This window comes from Myiozetetes cayanensis, unplaced genomic scaffold (genome assembly GCF_022539395.1).
Source record: "Myiozetetes cayanensis isolate MyiCay16 unplaced genomic scaffold, myiCay2020 scf12, whole genome shotgun sequence".
Classification (NCBI taxonomy): Eukaryota; Metazoa; Chordata; class Aves; order Passeriformes; family Tyrannidae; genus Myiozetetes; species Myiozetetes cayanensis.
This window is the reverse complement of record NW_026086826.1, coordinates 5,136,361-5,155,331: the sequence shown is the minus strand read 5'-3', so window position 1 is coordinate 5,155,331 and position 18,971 is coordinate 5,136,361. Positions and strand designations below refer to the sequence as shown.

Here is an 18,971-nt window from a genome sequence, read left to right as displayed (position 1 = left end):
TATGCTCCAAATAGATATTCCAGGCTGAAGTGAGTCAGAAACTGGAGAGTTCCCAGAAAACATTTATTCAGCCCACTGAGCCAACTGCAACAAGTTCTCCAGAGGGGACCAGCCCAAATCATTATGATTTCAGTATTTTGTGAAATGTGTTTAAAATTCTTTCAGAGCAGCATAGTTAACATGCCTCGTTTTGTAAATCGTTTGGAGAAAGAGCACCAGAGTGTTTGGTCACAAATACATGAACACAAGATGCAGCTGTCAGGATTTATTCTTCATCGTTTTAATCAAAATTGAGTCAAAACTGACTTAAAAAATATTTATTACCAATTTAGAGGGAAGTCAGCTTAGTTATAAACAGATTCTGTCAAAATCCAGTCTACTTAAGACCTGAAGGTGTTGATGGAGCGTGATGACAGTAAGTCCATGCAGTTTTTGCTGTTGCAGGCAAAGATGGTGCAGCCTTTGCTGGGCATAGGAATGGTCTATCTGATTTTGTCTGACTGTCTATTTTCTGGGATAGTCCACAGTGAAGAAGACGTCATGGGTGCTACAATGAAATCCCAGACCCAGCTGCTATGAGTTGACTCTTCTTGTGAAAAGGGTCATGCATGGCTCTCATCTGAACTCCACTGATGGGTTTGACCTTGGACCTGGAACAATTCAAATGATAAAATCACTGTGGACAAGTGAATGCTGACCTGCAAGTCAGGTAGGTCTGTCTCCTCTGCTATGGACTTGAGATTTAACCTGGGACATCCCTTTGCTTCCTTGCTTTGGGTTCCCTTGGGTTTGTGGCCTTGTGGTGGCAGGAGGAGCCATACCTCCAGTTCACAGAGGATGTGGAGATTTCCTATGGCACATGGAAAAGAAAAGGGGTTTCCTCAGCAGCATTCAGTCATCTGGAAATGCAGCTATGCCTGCTGAAAATCTGCCCTTTGAAATGCCGAGTCAGTCCGGACACAGCTGCCCCTGTCTCTGTCAAACATTTGCTAAGCGCCTAAAGGGCAGGATCAGAGCACAGGTACCAATAAGCAAGTGGATGTGGGAGGCCAATGCCCTGACCCTTCCCAGCACAGGAAAAAACCCTCCCACATCTGCTCAGCCCATCACAGAGGTTCTGGTGCTGTCACACAGGCAGAGAGCCCAATTCTGTCCCAGGAAGCGCCTGTGTGGATTCCTGGAGGCTGGAGAGGGCTCGGTGCTGTCGCATGCTGATCCTGCTCATGTGCACCTTCCAGAGGCACCTGCTGCAGCCAGCACCGTGGAGCAGGAGCTGGACGGGCTGCAGGCATGTCCCCATGCAGTGCCATACCTGAGAACACATCCTCCAAAGGAAGATGCCACTGGAAGGGATGCAGTAAAAGGCTGGCTTTATTTGTTACCACGCAGCCAGCTCCTGTCAGCTCCAGACTGCTTCTGCAAGGACGCCAAAGCCAATTTTTTATTAAGAGTCCATAAATTTCCCTAGTTAAGAACTAAGCTAAGAACATTCCATACTGACACAAATTGTGACAGAAAACAACAGTGAACTCTTATAACAGCTAAAAAAAACCATGACAATGAAAAATTGAGCACTAGAGGACTACCTAGCCCTGAAGGGAGAGGGCTCTTCAGCATCCTTTCCATATCCAGTTCCACACTCTGCTGGAACCTCGCAAATTTTTGTAATGCACAATCCATAGCTGCCCAAACACTTTTTCCAAAGGGGTCCCCATAGGGAGGACCCACCATCCAAAAACAACAGGGAAGACTGCAGACAGACCATGGCTGATGTTGGCTGGGTTGTTGCCTTCAGCTCAGTGTGTGGCTCTTGGTGCTTGTAGTGAAAGTCATCTCTGCTGGAAAGATGTCAGACACCAGCTATTCCAATGTCTGGTGGAAATAGTTTGCTTCTGGCCTGCAAGCCTGTGGGATTTTCCACTCCTAAAAACAATACCAGCGTGCTTTGTCATGGGGTGGAACGGCCTCTCCCGGTGCATGCAGACATCGTGGCAATGCTGAGCACAGACCTCCTGCAACAGCCTCTGGCCACCGTGGGAGCAGCAGAAGGGATTTGGTGAGCTGAGGGTACCCCACAGCTGTGCATCCCCTCAGTATACATTCCCCAGCCCTGTGCAAGGAGGTCTTGCAGTTTCAAGCTGGTTTTTCCTCTTTTCCCATTGTCCTCTCAGGCTACGCAGGAAACAGGGGAATGGCTGTTTCCTTGTTTCTTTTGTTCAGTTGATCTCATAGCCCTTCCTTCCCAGTGGAGAGCCTCCCACAGTCCAGAAAGCCCCTATAAACCCAACACCCCAAGGTTCACTGACCAAACTTCACCTTTTCCGTTTCCTGGTTAATCATTCTCCCTTTCACGCTCCACAGATGGCAGCTTTGCAGGGGTCAGATTCAGACTGAACTATTTGAACTATTTGCTGACCCGAGACAGTGGTGCTGGGAGGAGGGACCGGTCTGGGGAGGCAGGAAAGGTCTCCTGCTCCTGCCTTGCTTTTCTTTCTCACTCCATCCCTGGAGACTCAAAAGCCACATCATGATCCAGCAGCAGCTGAGACAGCTCCTGCCAGAGAGGAAGGTGGACACTTCTGCTGCCCTCACACTTCTTGGCGGGTCAGTGGCAGCTGTGGTGGTCTGGAAATGGCTGGGCAAAAAGATGATCCAGAAGAAAATGGAAGAAGCTCGGAAAAGCCGGGATGAGGGTCTGAAGAAAATGGCAAAGGCTGTCCAGCAGTTCAGGGAGCAGGTAACCCGTCCTTCTGCGGGGTCTGACATTGTCCTTCAGCTCCTCCTGCCAGCTCATGCCCCCATAGCTTTTATAACAAAGAGATGTGCCAGCAGCCCCCAACAAGAGGAAAAAGGAGAGAGGGAGAAAGGGAGATCACTGCTCTCCTCAGGCTGGATGAGATGAGGTAGGAGTCTACAGCACCTCATTTCATCCAGCCTGAGGGGGATGTGAATTACTCACTAAGAAGAGGGTTTGGAGACCACATGTTGATGAAGCACTGGACCTTCGCTGATCCAAAACTCAGTTCTTTCAAAATCTGGAAATGTTTCTTGCCTCTATGGTTAGAAGTAAGAAAGCTTTTGCCTCTTCTTAATGCTAAGTTTACACATCTGTCCATAGCCCTATATCTTTGTCCCTAAAACCTGGCTTCTGGACGGCTTTTGAAGAGTCTTCAAAAGAGCTTTCACCAGCATTTCCAGCAAGTGAGACCCCACAACCCATCAGGCTGCCCAGAAGATGCCTGCTCTAACTTAACACTAATGAAGATAGGGCATTCAGTATCCCCTGGGAGCAACCAGGACATGACATGGGGATGAATGAGGTAGGCAGGCATCTAACCAGCATGGAAGTGGCCCCGAATTCCTACTGCAACACTCCTTTCTGAACACTTTTTTTTTCTGTTCCATTTGCTTTGAATATGTACTGGATAAACAAGCTCATATTTTCACAGTTAACATACCTGGAGATGAAGCATACCAGGTACAAGTGATAGGTATCTCCACAACCTCTTTTCTTAAAATATATAGAAATATATATATGATTATAAAAAAAAACATTTTTAAAAGCTGGTGGCATTGAGAACTGCCAGTCTTCTTTATCTGGGTAGACCTTACCCACCTGTGAGTCCCTGATGACCTCTTTGCAGTTTTCTGGGCTTGAGCTATTAGATGTTTGCCCTCAGCCCAGGCTGTCCTGCACTGCCTGTACCCATTCTGAGGGATGAAGGGACAGCCTGAGGCTTGTGTGCAAGGAATTTGGTACCTTCTGTCCTGGCAGTGTTTGCTCAGCTGAGGGTACCTCTTGGACAGTGGGTAAATCCCGTGGTGCCAGGGTGAAGGCATTGCCATGTCCTCTGCTGCAGAGGATGGACAAAGCTCTTCTCCACCCTGAGAGATAGCTGGGCTCCTGTGTTTGCATCCTGTTTGTTTGTGACATCCCAAACTCAGCATGAAACGCTCGGCAGCTCAAGGCCTGAACCCCCACATGCAGGGTCTGCCTTTCCAGCAAGCTCTGTTGATAATGTTGGCAAAATTCAAGAGACTTATCCGCTCTGAGCCGAAGTGTAACAGGAACTGCTGCCCTGGATCACCTTCATCTTCCCCTTGCAGGTTCCCAGTGTCCAGACAGATGCCATCCTTTCCCTGCCTCTGCTGGAACTCACTGAAAGACTCCAGGAAGGGTCTCTGTCTCCCAAGACTGTCCTCTACACCTACTTAGAGAAGGTGAGTGTCCATCCACAGTGAGATGGACAAATCACATCACTTACATTCTCCATACAGTGGTCAGTGAGCTGATGGCCGAGAGGATTGTTGGAGCTGGTGATTATGACAAGTCTTTAATATAACTGATGTCAGGAGAAAGATATGCTCTTTCTCTGGATCAGATCCATCACTGCCCAGTAATTTGAGATGGCTTGAGCTGGGGTGCCCTGGGGAGGGGTTTACCATTCATGCCAAGCCCTTGTTTTGTTGATGGAGGTAGCTACTGAATGCAGCTGTGTAACAGGGCTGATCTTTACTAACACCTCTTCCTCCACGTGTCCAACAAAGGCTCTGGAAGTGAACCAGCAGACAAATTGCTTGCGACATTTCATCCCAGAGTGTGAGGAGCAGCTCCAGGAAATACAACAGCAGAAGGAGAAAGGGCTGCTCTATGGCATCCCCGTCAGCATCAAGGATCACATCGGCCACAAGGTTCTTCCCTTTGTGCCTGTGAAGTGTCCCACCATGAGCTGGGCTGGGTGGTGGAGTGGTGGGACATGGAGAATGGGGTAGGCACCACAGGAAACCCAGCTATGACTGAGGTTGTGGCCCCACATCTTGTTGCAGCTGCAACCCTGGCAGTTAAAAACCTCGCTGTGGTCTAACCCCAGCAGGCACTCGCTCACTCACCCTCCCGCAGCGGTGGGATGGGGGAGGGAGAATAGAAAGGGTGAAAATGAGAAAATTTGTGGGTTGAGGTAAAGACAGCTTAATAGATAAAGCTGTGCACACAAGCGAAGCAAAACAAGCAATTCATTCACTGCTTCCCATGTTCAGGCAGGTGTTCAGCCATCCCCAGGAGAGCAGGGCTCCGTCATGCGTAACGGAGGCTGGGGAAGACAAACACCACCACTCTGAACAGCCCCCTTCCTTCTCCTCCCCCCAGCTTCATATGCTGAGCATGGTGCCACATGGCATGGAATGTCCCTCTGGTCAGTTGGGATCAGCTGTCCTGCCTGTGGCTTCTCCCAGCTTCTTCTGCACCTCTAACCCCGACACTGGCGAGGCAACACCAGGAGCAGAAAAGGCCTTGGCTCCGTGTAAGCCCTGCTGAGCAATAGCTACAACATCTCTGTGTTACCAGCACTGTTTACAGCACAACATTCACAACACAGCCCACTACTAGCTACTGTGAAGAAAACAAACTACCCCAGCCAAAACCAGTGCAGATCTCCATCAGCAGGAAAAAATCCAGGGGTTAATAGTAATAGACCCAAATGATTTCTCCTCTGACACATGACACCGTACAGGCTGCACTAAAGTTGAGGGCTCTAAGCCCAAATACCATGGCTAACTGAAGAAAGCGCTCAAACTGTGTTCATCTGGGATGAATATTCCCTCCCTGAACATCCACTGGTTGCTTCACTTGGACAGCAGGACACTGGGTTTGATCCTGAGCTAGTGCACCTATGGAGTTGCATTTGGGTCAGGGCAGAGAAGGAGCATGGAGGAGAGCAAGGACAGCTTTGGGAGAAGCTTTAACCCTATGAATGCTTGGCAGACCTCTGCCAAGAACGGAAGGAGAGGGAGTCCTTGGCCCTTCATGCAAGGACTCATGAGGGAGTGGGTTAGTATCAAACACACAACCCCTGAAGGGAATACCAGATCATCCTTCCCAAAGGGCAAGGGAACTGTGCTGACCATGCCCCTTGTCATTTCTGCTTTGTGCAGGGGCATCTGACAACTTGTGGGCTTGTACAGCACCTGGATACTCTGATGAAGGAGGACAGTGTCCTGGTCAAAGTTCTGAAGAGACAAGGGGCCATCCCATTTGCAATGACCAACGTGCCACAGTCCCTCTTCAGGTGACATACATCGTCAGAAATCTTCCTCTGGTTGTGCTTCTGAAGGTAAAATCCAGCCCTGCAGGTCCCAGGACAGGCTTCTCCCTGTCTCCTGGGATGTCGCCTGGAGAGCCCCTCTTCCATTAGCTGACAACAATCTCAACTGAAATAGCTTTCAGATAAGATTAAGAGGGAAAAACCCTACTATGAGTTAAAAGAAATCAAGTGCATTTGTGCATGGGAGGGAGAGCAGAGGCCCATGGGAATGAGCCATGTCCTGAGGGATTTATGGGACGAAAGGTTGGGACTGACTATGCCACACAGGCTCACTGCAAGGGAAAGCAAACAAACTCAAGGCATTTATTTGGCTGTTCCTGACAGCCTGCTTGCTGGTTTTCTTCTCCCCCAGCTATGACTGCATCAATCCCATCTTTGGCCAGACCTTGAACCCCCTCAACCACCAGAAGAGCCCTGGGGGCTCCTCGGGAGGGGAGGGAGCTCTGATCTCAGGGGGAGGCTCCATCCTGGGCATCGGCTCGGACATCGGGGGCAGCATCCGCCTGCCCTCCAGCTTCTGTGGGCTGTGTGGGCTCAAACCCACGGCAGAAAGGCTCAGGTGGGTGCTGGGGTCTGCCCTTCCAACCCTGCTAATTGTCAGACTCAGCCGAAGGGGACAGGGACTCGGCAAGCACTTGGAAGAAATAGAGAGGATGGTTCTTAAAGGGTGGCTTGCTTTGCTCGAAACCTCTCCCAGCAGACAACATGGTTATTTATATTTTGTGGGAAATGGACATGTTTTCACTGTAAATCTAGTCTGGAGATAAAAGTAAAAGGAGATTAAAGTGGTTGAATAATGCCAATACGGGACATTTTTGGTTAAACCAAAGCTAAGATTTGTTGGGATTTCATTTTGAGGTTTGTTTTTTTTTCCTTTTGGCCAAAATTTCTTGTTTCACATAAATCAAATACTTGAAATAGTTTCCTCCTGGTTCTGGTCCTGAACTGAAGGCCCTGGTATGCTATTCAAGTGTATTGGGAATATCTCCCAATTACTGAAATGACAATATACTTCTTTCTTTTTTTCCAAAAGCCTGTCTGGAGTGACTGGCCCTGTCAATGGGATCCTGGCAGGTACAAGAATTTTTAATTGCTTTTCTCTGTATCCTCTGAAAAGCCCTATGTCCTCCTCTAGGCCAGAGGAAAGCCTTGAGACAACCAAGATCTCTCCGGAGCCCGTCTGAAACATCCCACCTCATTGCCTGCCCACCCCTTGCAGCAGCGTGGCTGTGCAGAGGGGTGGATCAGATGGTTTGGCACATCCATCTGCTTAATGTGGGTGTTTGCTCCTGTCCCATTGCAGTTCCTTGTGCTGTGGGGCCGATGGCGAGGGACGTGGACAGCCTGGCCCTGTGCATGAGGGCGCTGCTCTGCGAGGAGATGTTCCGGCTGGACCCCACCGTGCCCCCCATCCCCTTCAACGGGGAGGTGAGTCCTCAACTCAGCAAGGCCTGTGTTCCTTTCAGGGTGCTGCACAGCTTCTTTCAGGGTCCAGTTGTCCTTACAGTACCGGTTCCCAGTAATATAGCTTTCTTTGAGGGCACAAATCGTAATTATTAGGGGGAAAAAACAGGCTCATCAGTAGTTATCCTGTCTGCCTCCTTAGGGGGCTTGTAGCTTATCAGATTGAGAGAACCCAGGAAAGAGTGGGGGAGGAAAGCAAACAGCTGAAGGAGCAAACAGATGAAGATTTTTAGGGGAAGATGAGACAGGATCAGAAACTGCTGCAGCAAATAACTGAGGGCATTTACTATCCCTCTGCTGCAGGACCAACTTCAGAAGGTTTTTTCACCTCTGTCCTTTGCAGCAGTGATTGAATCTACTGGTGTAGAGAGGCTGTGCTCTCTCTGAAGGCTGAGATGAAGGAGGCTGGAGAGAAAGGCGAGGGTAGACATTTGGGAAGGGGAATGTATGGAAACTGTGAGCAGCAAACCAGACAATTAGTTACTCCCTAACACCTGGAGCTTTTGCTCCCTTCTGCAGTGGGTGTCAGCATGGGGGCAGATCTAGCCCCCAGCAGGGTGGGTGTCACAAGTGAGTGGTTTAGGTCACTTAAAGAATCACTGTCAAAGGCATTGGAAAAAGCAGGTTTTAATATAAATTTGCAAAAAGGGTGACAGGTTCTGATGGCAGGGTTCACTCTGTTACTTATTATATAGATGAAGCACACAAAGGAAAATCAGCTTGGAGTCACTTTGGAATCATTTGCATGGAGACTGGGGATGCATAGGGCAAGGGTACAAAGGGAAGGGAAGACCCTACCATGAAGTCACAAGGTTCAGAGAGGACTCCATTGCTTTCTAAACTCCTGACAGAGTCTAGGTACAGCTGAGTCCAATCCTAGTCCCACACTGGTCAAGGGTTTGTATCTAAGGATTTAATAGGGAAATACAAGGAGTAGGGGGGACTCTCCCATTGAGTCACAAGGTTCAGAGAGGACCCCCTTGCTTTCTAAACTATTGATAAGAGTCTGGGTGTGGCTGGATTCATTCTTCGTCCCAGATCTAGCCAGTGGCTTACATCTAAAGGATCTTCTCACCCATTCCATTGGGAACAGGACTGCTAAACTGGTGTCTCTTCTCTCCAGGTGTACTGCAGCTCCACTCCCCTGCGGATCGGGTACTACGACACCGATGGTTACTTCCCACTGCCCCCCTGCATGCGGCGGGCGGTGAAGGCAACCAGGAGAGCTCTGCAGGCAGCCGGGCACCAGGTGAGCACAACCACCCAAACCACGCCCTGCTCTTCTCCCCAGGGTGTCCCCAGCTTCCCTCCTCACTGAGGAAATCACCCTTCAGAAAAAAAAACAACCACAAAAAAAAAAGAAAAAAAACACCATAGCCCCCAAATCCATCAGTGGGATAGACCAACCAGAGGTGTGAGATGAGGTTACCACAGCCACACACCTGCCCAGGGGGAAACAGCACGAGCAATTAGCAAACCTGTGCCCAGGAGGGTGTAACGAATCCATCTCTGCAGGACAGCCCTGGCAGTTGTTTTTCTCCTTCCTCTCCAATGCCCATGGAGATCTCTGTCTGTCCTGGACTACTGAGGGGAAAAGGCCATGGGGCATGGGAGGGGAAATACATACCCACATCCCCAGGCTGCCACCTAATCTTGTGTTTTGGTGCAGCTGGTGCCCTTTTCTCCACCCCGGATCCCCTATGTCATGACTGAACTGTTTATGAAGACGCTTTTTGCTGATGGAGGACGTGCTTGGTTGGATGTGTTGTAAGTAGGAGCCCTCTGGAAGCTGCAAACACCTCCATGCCCACGCCACGAGCATGACGCAGGCAAAACCAGCCCACCTCTCCCACCCCAAACAGCCAACACTCAGGTCTCTGAGAAAAGGCAAACAGCTTCTCTGGCATGATCCCCCTCTTCTTGTCATCTCTCAGCACAGGAGATATCATAGACCCAAGCTTGAAACCACAGGCGAATTCCTGCAAGACCCCAAGGCTGGTAAAGAAGATTCTGGCTCTGCTTCTTAAACCTCTGGTGAGTCCCCATCCCTCAGGATGGGATTGGGGATTTCCCAGAGTGGCATAAGTTACTGCACCCCTTTGTCATGTCCCTAAGGAACCTCCTGCCTTTCCAGTTTCCCCGCCTGGCTGACTATCTGAATGCCATGAGTGGAATGAGGTAAGACAGCATCGTCCCCAGGGATATCCATGAAAAGGGGGCAATACCTTCTCCTCTGAGTGTCCATAGTTGGGGTGGACTGGATTCACAACAGGCTCTGACCTGCTCTCTGCAGGGGTTGTCCCTCTATCCTGGACATGGCTTCAGCCTTTAGGAACCCAGCTCCCTAGTGCTGCACCACCCTTAGTGATACCCTGGCAGGACTGAGGGACTTGGATGGATAAGGTCACACAGGAAGCCTGTGGAAGAGAACAAGTATTAAATCCAGAGTACTCATCAAAGAAACCCTCTCCAGCACATCCAGACATTTGCTGCTTAATTGCTTGGGCAGATGCCAAAGGAAACTTTAGACTGTGAAAGCTGTATTGTTTTAAATAACTGTTAAAATCACCAGGGCTTATCAACCCAAAGGCCTATTTAAGCAGTTCCTCCTCCTCTTAAAGATGTTGCTATGATTTCCACTTGCAGGTCAGTGAAGGAGATGTGGAATCATCACCATCAAATACAGGTATGTTTTGAAGACTTTCCTCTCTGGCATCATGCTACAAGTTGAGGCTTTATGGCAAGTGCCAGGTTGGAGAGTTATTGTTTTGGAATGGGGTTGTGCAGGAGAGGAGGTGCTGGGGAGGAGACAGGATGGAGGAAAAGGTACAAAAGAGAGACAGGAATGGGTAAATGGGCCTTTGGGCCAGCCCAGACAGGACTTTATCGATTGCCCATAAGGTTCATTCACAAACATCCACGTTCAACAGTCCCAGCACAACAAAGGCTGTCCTGGGAGAGGGAATGGCTAAAGAGGGACCTTTCCACTTCCTGGCCACATGCTGTAGAGGCAAACATGCATTCCTCTGCCTCTTTCCTCGAGCACTGCTGAGTGCTGCTGCCTCCTCAGCTGTGCCAGAGCCCGGGGCCTACCCTGAAAAAGCTGAGATGCTCCAGGCATGGGCATGGGCTCCACGTCCTCTCCCTTCTCCTCCCCAAGGTGTACCGCTCCGAGTTCATCACCCGGTGGAAGGAACTGCATCTGGACGTTGTGCTGTGCCCTGTCCTGGGGCCTGCCTTCACCACGGGATACCCCGGGAAACTCCTCAGTAAGTGAGTCTGGGACCTTCCCGGGAGGGATCCCAGTGGCGGAGACTGGAGAGAAACATCAGGTACTGGGGAGCTTCACCACCCACCTCAGCATTTTATGGGAATTAGGAAGGAAAAGTAACGACCATAAAGCTATCTGAGCAGGTGGAGACAGACACAAAGCTCTCAGGGGCCTCAGTGAGCATGGAATGTGTAGGTTTGAAACAAGACAGGAGGCTGTGACTGGCTGGATTCTCTCTTCTGCTGCTCTCAGCTGCCATCTCCTCCACGATGCTGTACAACGTCTTGAACTTCCCTGCTGGGGTTGTACCCGTCAGCACAGTGACAGAAGCGGATGAGGAAGAGCTGAAGCTTTACCAAGGATGCTGTGATGACCCCTGGGACAGGAAGCTGAAACAGGTATGGAAAGTGGTGGAGCAGACTGACGATGGACATTCAAGTAATAGTTTCACTCAAACAGCAGGGCTCAAACCACAACCTCCCCACCCTCTGGGATGAGCCACGTGCCTAAACCAAGTTTCCAAAAGTTGCTGGAGGTCTGAGCCCCCCGGGTAACCCCTCACTGCTTGTGTACCCACTGCAGGCTGTGTCAGGAGCCGTGGGGATGCCCGTGGCCGTGCAGTGCGTGGCCTTGCCGTGGCAGGAGGAGCTGTGCCTGCGGTTCATGAAGGAGGTGGAGACCCTCAGCCGTGAGAAGAGAGTGGCGTAGCCCCCATGGTCCCCTCAGGGCCCAAGGGACAGCGCTGCACGACTGCCACTGGCAGTGCAGAGACTACAAAGAGGAGGGAAGGAGGAAGGAAACACCGTTTCCTGACCTCTCTCGTTGCCAATAAGCACGGATCCTGTAAGGAACCAGGATGCCATGCACACAGCAGGACTGGCTTCAGCTGGGTTCAAATGATGATAAATCTGTGCACTGCACCTTCCTGCAAGAACGGACATGGGTGAGTTTCCACCCCTTCACCTCCATTTCCATCAATGCTGCCCCTTGCAGAAGCAGGGTGGTGCTGAGAGAAAAGGGTTACAAAAGCTCAATAGTACTTTCTTGTTGGCATTGGAGTAACTTCATATGGGCTGCCCTGTGAAAAACACAGCCATGGCCACCCTCCCCATCACTGTATTTTGCTCACAAAAATAAAAATGTGGCTATTAAGCAACTCTTATCATAAACTCCAGTAATCCTTCACTGATGGCTAGGATTCTATAACTAGTACCTATTCAAAATCATACAAACACCTGCCCCCTGAACATTAAGTGGCATCTTGCAAAGGAGCATCCACACTTTCCCCCAGGTTTCCTACAGCTTTCCTGTGTGTGAAGGATAGCAGCAGTCACTGGCCTTTCCACAGCACCAAATCTCCAGCATCACAAATGTATTTTCAGCCTCAAAGAAGGGGCACCCTTAGGAACCTCTGATTTCAGGACCTCAGGCTGCTCTTTCTGAAGGCAGGAGATAAGCAGAGACAGATGCAACTCATTGATGCAGATGGTGAGATCTGGGACAAAGACTGAGATCCCCAGATGGTGTTTGTTAACCCAAACCTGCTCATGTAGGATCAAAGCAGTCAGACAGGAGGGAGAGAGCAGCACCCACACAGGGCCATTAATCCTGCCCCACACAGATGGATAAATCGCTCCCTCTGATAAGACCTCTCTTTCCTAGATTAAACACCTCAGTCTCAAACAGATAAAACATTCAGGAGACTTCACAGCAGGTCTTTCTCATTTATTTTCTATGTCTGCAGTAAAAAAGCAGACTTCCCTTGGGACATTTTAAAAAAGAAAAATAAATATAAAGCAGTTGTACTTTCCCTGGAAATCTGGGGTATTTCCTGAGAGCAAACAGACATAGCCTGCTGCCCCTTCTACATCCGATGTAATTTGCAGAAATACATAGGTCCAAAGTTGGCCGTGAGGTGAGGCAGAACAAGCTCCCCCAACCGGCAACCTGAGAAGAAGGAAAACGTGTCCTGGAAGAGCGTCCGAAAGTGGCTCAAGTCCTCGACGCGGACACTGATGTTAAACTGGGTCTCCGCAATTTCTACCGCTCTCTCGACCACGCACTCGTTCTGCAGCGGGGAGAGGGAGCACGTGGAGTACACCACGTCTCCTCCTGGCTTGGTAGCGAGGATCCCAGCCCTGCAAGCAAGATGAACACACGTGTCATCATAGGAAGAGAAGTGTGGGGAACAAGCATTCCCACCCACCAACACTGGGAAGCCAACAGGTAACTCATAGGAAGTGACAGACAAATCTTGAACTCCATAGACTCAGCAGTCTGTGTCACTGCAACGTGAGGACTGTTTTAGGCCAGGGCAATGAGTCAAATGGATGCTTAGATTGATAATGAATTTAACATGGGAGAGATACTCCTGGAGAGCGGCTGGAAGGCATAACCCTGCAGTCGTGTCCAAGGGAATGGGATAAGAGCATGCAGAGGGGAAGAGACTCTTGCAAGTCTTTCTAATCTGTTTCCATGTTGCTGCAGCACAGTGAGTCCATCCAGCCTTCCCAGCAAAATGAGGTGATGAAGCACCCCATGTGCTGGGAGATGTGGGCACTCAGGAATCCTCTAGGGCTGATCAGCAGGATCTGGGAGATCATCACCCAAAAGGACAACACTATACCTATCATGTTCCTTAGACCCTTATCCCTAGCTCCTTACAGCTACTGCTGGGGACAGGCAGGACCTGTGATCTGACCAAGAACATTTGCACCTTCTTACATGTATATTGCACTTTGATGTGTTCCGACTGGTGCTCTTCCAGAAAACTACACATGGTTTCCACATTTCCCAGTTGGGGATAAAGTAAAAAAGACATTTCAGTGCTGGCCATGGAGAGCTGCTACTGTAACACAAACAGCACGAGAAAGCAGCATCGAGCTCACTCACATCAGCAGCTGCAGCTGCAGCATGGGCAGCATCTGACGCTCCTTGGTTCGCATCTTGTGGAAGATGTTGTTGTGCTCCTCCATGGCAGAGTGCCTGTCCGTCGTGCAGGGCACGTCCACCAGCACCTGCAGCAGCAGAGGTCTCTGTCAGTCCCGTGCAGTCCCCTTGTGCAGCTGCCCCGTGCCCACCTCCTCCACCCTCACCACGCACAGGCAGCTCCCAGAGCCTGAGTGTAGCTGTGCACCACACTGAACTGTGATCATCTGGCTGCTCTGGCATCTTGGGAATGTGCAAACAGACCCAGAGATGGTGAAAAACATCCCACACTCGCACATGTCCTCATTTAATGTTCCTCCTCTGGGTGTCTGCCTGGGAGACGTCACCGCACGTGTTCCTACAGTGAGGCCTTCCAGAGAACCAAACCCAGCGCCTGAGGCTGGACATGGCTGAGAAAACAGAGTTATCTCATCTTCACACTTAACCCCTTCCAGGTGATGGACAAGAATAGGACTTCTACATGGTATTACAGAGGCAAATAAAGGTACAACTCTGGCTGCACGTATGCACCAGATCCTGCAGGAAGGGATAGCCGGAGCAAATATTACTCCCTGTGTGTCTTAGTCCTCTCTTCCTCTGCATTTAAGATTGTGGAAAACTACACAGTTATACTGTAGAATAAGCTGCTGCCTTCCTCAAAAAGAGGGTTTATCTTCACCAGTTCCCAATAACCTACCTTATGAAAAGTGCCACCTTCCACGTCCTGCCAGTCCCTTCCGTCGTAGGACGTGACACTCACAGTTTCCCTGACTTCTTTGAGAACATAGTTATGAAGGATCTGGTGCAGCCTCTTTGTCCTGGAAATGGAGACATCGTTGGCTGCCAGATGCCCTGCAGGGACACAACAGGAACACTGGGAACTGCAAAAACACACCTGATTCCCAACTCTTATAGTCAGAAATTATTAACGGCCAGACGTTAATGAGCACAGCACACTCTTCCAGCCTTGTTTAAGGATGGGGAACAAGGGAACACCCACCTCCACTTACACAAAGCCCAGTCTGCAGCAGAGCCAGAGTCTTGCCACCTGGAGCAGCGCAGAGGTCAAGGACAAGGTCATCCCGCTGCACATCGAGCGCAAGGACGGGCAGGAGAGATGCTGCATCCATGAGATAATAACCAAGGAGCCCCAGAGTATCCGGCCTGGAAATCACCAGTTTGTATAACACAGGCAAATGTGCAAGGGGAAAAGAAAAGAAAAAAGCAGTTGGAGTGAGGACTGGAATGTAGGGAAGCAGCCCCCAGGGCTGCCAGCGACAGTGGGTGGTCTGTCCAGGGTGTCTCACCGTGCAGGGTGAAAGCGCGTGATGTCACCCCTGGGGAAGGTGTAACACTTGATTTTGGGGCTGATGGAGGCACGAAACGGTGGCGATGTCTCTGTCATTGCCTCTGCCTGTATTACAGTCCTGCCCTCCTGGGAGCCTCTCCCTGCTTCCCTCGCAGCTGTGCCCTGCTGTGACTGCTGGGCCTTTTGGAGGGCTTCGGAAATGAAATCGGTGGCATTCAGCAGCTCCAGCTCCTGGGTGACGTGGTCGAGTTCAGAGAAGTTGTTGAGGAGGGCGCCGTACTTCTGCTCACAGAGCAGGCCGGCACGGACAGAGGGCCACAGCTCCCCCAGGTGCAGGCTGTAGCTCGAGTCGAAGTGGTGCAGGGCCAGTCTGGTGGACGGAATGCGGGGGGCCGTGGTAGCCTAGGAGGGAAAAATACCAGAGACGCTAAAAGACAAAATAGCTCAATATCCCGGTACCCTCACCCAGCCTCCACGTTTTTCTGGGAGAATCCAGCAGCGGATTCTGTGCTGCCAGAAGTCTATGGGGCCTTTCTGCTGCCCCTGAAAGCGGCAGGAACAGGTGAACCCCTACATCCGTGGGCTGGTGGTCCCCTGGGGAGGGCTCAGGAGTGCAATTGTGACAGGACTCGAGGAAAAGGCATAAAGCTGATTCAGGAGAGATTCGTGTTAAATATTAGGAGAAAGTTTTTCATCCAGCAGGTGATTTAGCACCGGAACACGTTCCCCAGAGAAGTGGCCAAGCCTTTCTGAGTTCAAGAAGGGTTTGGACAATGCGCTCAGGTACTCGGTGTGGTGATTCCTGGGGAGTCCTGCGCAGGGCCGGGAGTTGGACTGGACGATCCTGATGGGTCCCTTCCAACTCGGCACATTCCATGATTCCACGGATGGCCGAGCGGGGCTGGGGGCACGGGGAGGGGGAGGCATACAGGGAGAGAAGGGCCGCGCACTGAGCAGCGGAACGAGGGCGCGGCGAGAGGGGAGAAGTGGGGAGGTCAGAGGGATGCGTGGGGTGCCAAAGGGTGAGCGGGGTGGGAGAAGCGGGTGCAAGCAGCGCGGCTGGGGGCGCGGTTGCGCCGGCAGCCCCGTCGGGAAGGGATTCCCCCCTCCCGGCCCCGCTCACCCACTTCTCCTTGTGCCGGTGCCGGCGCTGCCCCGCTCCCTGCACCGCTCCCAGCACCGCTCCCGGTCCCCGGCGCAGCAGCGGGACCGCAGCCCGCCCTCCCAGCGCCGCCATCGCTCCCATCGCTCCCCGACGGCGCCTTCCGGGGCGGGACCCGGGAAGTGCTCATGGCAAGGAGGGAGGGATGGGGCTCTGGGAAACCGGGTCTGGTGGCAGCGGGCTGTACCTGAATGATCGTTGTGCCGTGGTTCTGTGGTTACTCAGCTGGGTTTGGGCTGGAAAGGATCCTGGAAACAAACGGGCTTCGCAGCGGGAGAAACGCGCGCGCGCGCAGCTGGACCTGGCGCACAAAAAACTCCCGAAAGTGACCTTATGCTTACCCTAATAAAAACCCGTTTCAGTCCACGAGGGATTAAGCTTGAAATCCACCAGCAAAAATGCTGTGGACTACTGCATGGATAAAGAACAGCCAAGTTAAAAAGGTGGCAGGTTTAATTCCACAAAAATTCTCACAGCTGAGAATTTTTGTGGAATTAAACCTGCCACCTTTTTAACTTGGCTGTTCTTCATATCCATGTAGTAGTCCAATTCTCACAGCTGACAATGTTTGTGCCCTGTGACATGTCGTAGTTTTCCTGCTACTAAATACATCCTGCTCGCCAAAGGAGGAGGCTGAGCACAGACAGGGCAGTCCCAGGTGAGCAGAAGGGGCTGGGGTTTGAGAAGGTGAAGCAACACCCTGCACCTCCACAGCCACGTGGTTGGTTTTCTGGGCAAGAAGGTAAAGCTGGCTCCAGCCAGGAGGCTCTCCCAGCCGCTGGCAGCAGCAGGAGACAGTGAGGGACAGGTGACAGCTTTCCTCCAAGGGTGGGAAAGGAACTTTTCTCTCCTAGAAAAGGGTCTTGAAAATAATCTTTGTGGCTTTAACAGATAAATTCTTCCCTGTGGGACTGGGCTGCAGCTACAGAATATCATGGCTGAAGAAAAAGGACGTTCCCACAGGTGAGGATGACTCCCTCCACTAAACTGACCTCTGACAACCCCTGATTTCACCTTAACCCAGTGCAAATCAGAAGAACAAGAACCTGGAAATAAACAGAAAGCACTTCCATGGAAACTCTGAACATTTAATATGGAAAATTACAGAACATTAACATGGTTTTCTTTGCACAGCTTCACATCTTCCAGTAGCACAGAGGCAGTGACACGCTGCCAGGAAGCCGTTTAGTTGACACTCATGGAGGATGGACGGCAGGAAGCAGAACTGTGATCCAGGAACCGCTGACACTGGCTGTGGAAGCAGGTGGACAATCATGCCCACTTTCACTTCAGTTTACTAAAAAGTTTGTGAGCAACCTGTAAAGAGAGAGAGAGAGACCTCAGTAACTCGGGGTTTAGCGATGGAAATCGGCAGTGTTACCACCTGCCTCTGGGTTTTCTGGACCACCAATGCACATGGCCCTGCAGCCTTCTCCTCAACTCCTCTCATGGTTCTGCAACAAGTCATTCAGGACAAGAGGGCATGGGCTTAAGCTCTGTCAGGGGAGGTTTAGGTTAGATATTAGAAAGAAGTTCTTTACAGAGAGAGGGATCAGGCATTGGAATGGCCTGCCCAGAGAGGTGGTGGATTCACCATCCCTGGATGTTTTTAAGATGAGGCTGGATGTGGCACTGAGTGCCATGATCTGGTAACCACAGTGGGGTTGGATCAAGGGTTGGACTTGATGATCTCGGAGGTCTCTTCCAACCCAGTTGATTCTACGATTCTATAATTCAAGAAAACTAACGAGACAACTTACAAAGCTTCAGCTCAGGTTAAAAAGGCTTAACTTTAAAATGTCAAATACAAGACCGAAATAGCCAAGTGCCACCTGCAGGGCACAAACCATAGGCATGACTTATTTAACCTACTGAATCCCAGCTGGATGTGATGTAACAAGAAGGAACTGAACATTTAATAAGAAAACACAGTTTTTCAGAGCTCCCTCTGACTGAACAGCTACCACGTGTCACACTCGACCTGCCCGCACTGCCAGCAGCGTGGCTGAAGGCAGCTCTGCCCCCAGCCCCAGCAGGGAGGCCGCACTCACACAGTGGTCCCTGGCGTGCAGGAAGTCGAAGAGCTCCTCCGTGCACTGCTCCTCCGTCTCGGACCGGGAGGACACCCTCGCGTCACACAGCTCCAGCCGCTCCCGCGCCTTCACGCATTTCTCCGTCTGCTCGCAGTGCTCCCGCACCGTGGTGAGGGGATCCTGCGGACACGGGGCTGCGCTGAGCACCGCGACACCCCCACAGGCCACCTCCCCCCCGCCCCTCCAGCCCCACTGCTTCAGGAGGGAGCCACATCGCGGCCCGGGCTCCCCGTCTTACCACCAGCTCTTCCTCTTCCTCCTAGGGAAAGAAAAGAGAGCACAGCGTTACGGCCGCCCGCACGCCCCGTGTGCCCGTCCCCCCGGGAGGAGGGGAGGATGTGAGGGGGCTCCCCGCTCACCTCGGGCTCCCCGTCGCGCCCCATCGCGCTGCCGCCGCACCGAAGGACTCCGCAGGGTCACCCGCCGGAACCGCCGCCGCCCGCGCCGGCAGCGGAAGGGCCGCCTCGCCAGGGCGGGGCTTCCCCCCGCCGCGCCGCCCTTCCCAGCATGGCCGCCACCGGCGGCCGCGTCCCTGACCGCGCCAGCACGGCTGTTGCTGCGCTCCCAGCCTGCTTTATCCCTTCTTCCCGGGGGCTGCTGCCTTGGAGCCGGCTCGGCCCGGCCGCCGCCCGCCTGTCCATCC

At 51.7% G+C, this 18,971-nt stretch overlaps 3 protein-coding genes across 3 annotated transcripts; 1 reads left to right on the top strand and 2 right to left on the bottom strand.

Annotated features, from left to right (window-relative positions):
* The first annotated feature begins 2,527 nt into the window (after positions 1 to 2,527).
* Positions 2,528 to 11,670, top strand: LOC126635637 (vitamin D3 hydroxylase-associated protein-like). The gene is made up of 15 exons (XM_050307058.1): positions 2,528 to 2,737; positions 4,108 to 4,221; positions 4,549 to 4,692; positions 5,932 to 6,065; positions 6,454 to 6,660; positions 7,135 to 7,175; positions 7,405 to 7,529; positions 8,689 to 8,814; positions 9,235 to 9,332; positions 9,500 to 9,599; positions 9,700 to 9,743; positions 10,212 to 10,251; positions 10,726 to 10,834; positions 11,089 to 11,234; positions 11,419 to 11,670. The coding sequence occupies exons 1-15, from the start codon at positions 2,528 to 2,530 to the stop codon at positions 11,542 to 11,544; spliced, it is 1,764 nt and encodes a 587-aa protein (XP_050163015.1). The 3' UTR covers positions 11,545 to 11,670.
* An 876-nt stretch (positions 11,671 to 12,546) lies between these two features.
* NSUN4 (NOP2/Sun RNA methyltransferase 4) lies at positions 12,547 to 16,310 on the bottom strand. The gene is made up of 6 exons (XM_050307056.1): positions 16,197 to 16,310; positions 15,072 to 15,475; positions 14,765 to 14,928; positions 14,462 to 14,616; positions 13,729 to 13,853; positions 12,547 to 12,974 (listed from the first exon to the last, which is right to left on the bottom strand). The coding sequence occupies exons 1-6, from the start codon at positions 16,308 to 16,310 to the stop codon at positions 12,701 to 12,703; spliced, it is 1,236 nt and encodes a 411-aa protein (XP_050163013.1). The 3' UTR covers positions 12,547 to 12,700.
* A 992-nt stretch (positions 16,311 to 17,302) lies between these two features.
* LOC126635636 (cytochrome b-c1 complex subunit 6, mitochondrial) lies at positions 17,303 to 18,791 on the bottom strand. The gene is made up of 4 exons (XM_050307057.1): positions 18,688 to 18,791; positions 18,567 to 18,587; positions 18,287 to 18,448; positions 17,303 to 17,552 (listed from the first exon to the last, which is right to left on the bottom strand). The coding sequence occupies exons 1-4, from the start codon at positions 18,709 to 18,711 to the stop codon at positions 17,520 to 17,522; spliced, it is 240 nt and encodes a 79-aa protein (XP_050163014.1). The 5' UTR covers positions 18,712 to 18,791; the 3' UTR covers positions 17,303 to 17,519.
* Positions 18,792 to 18,971: the final 180 nt, after the last annotated feature.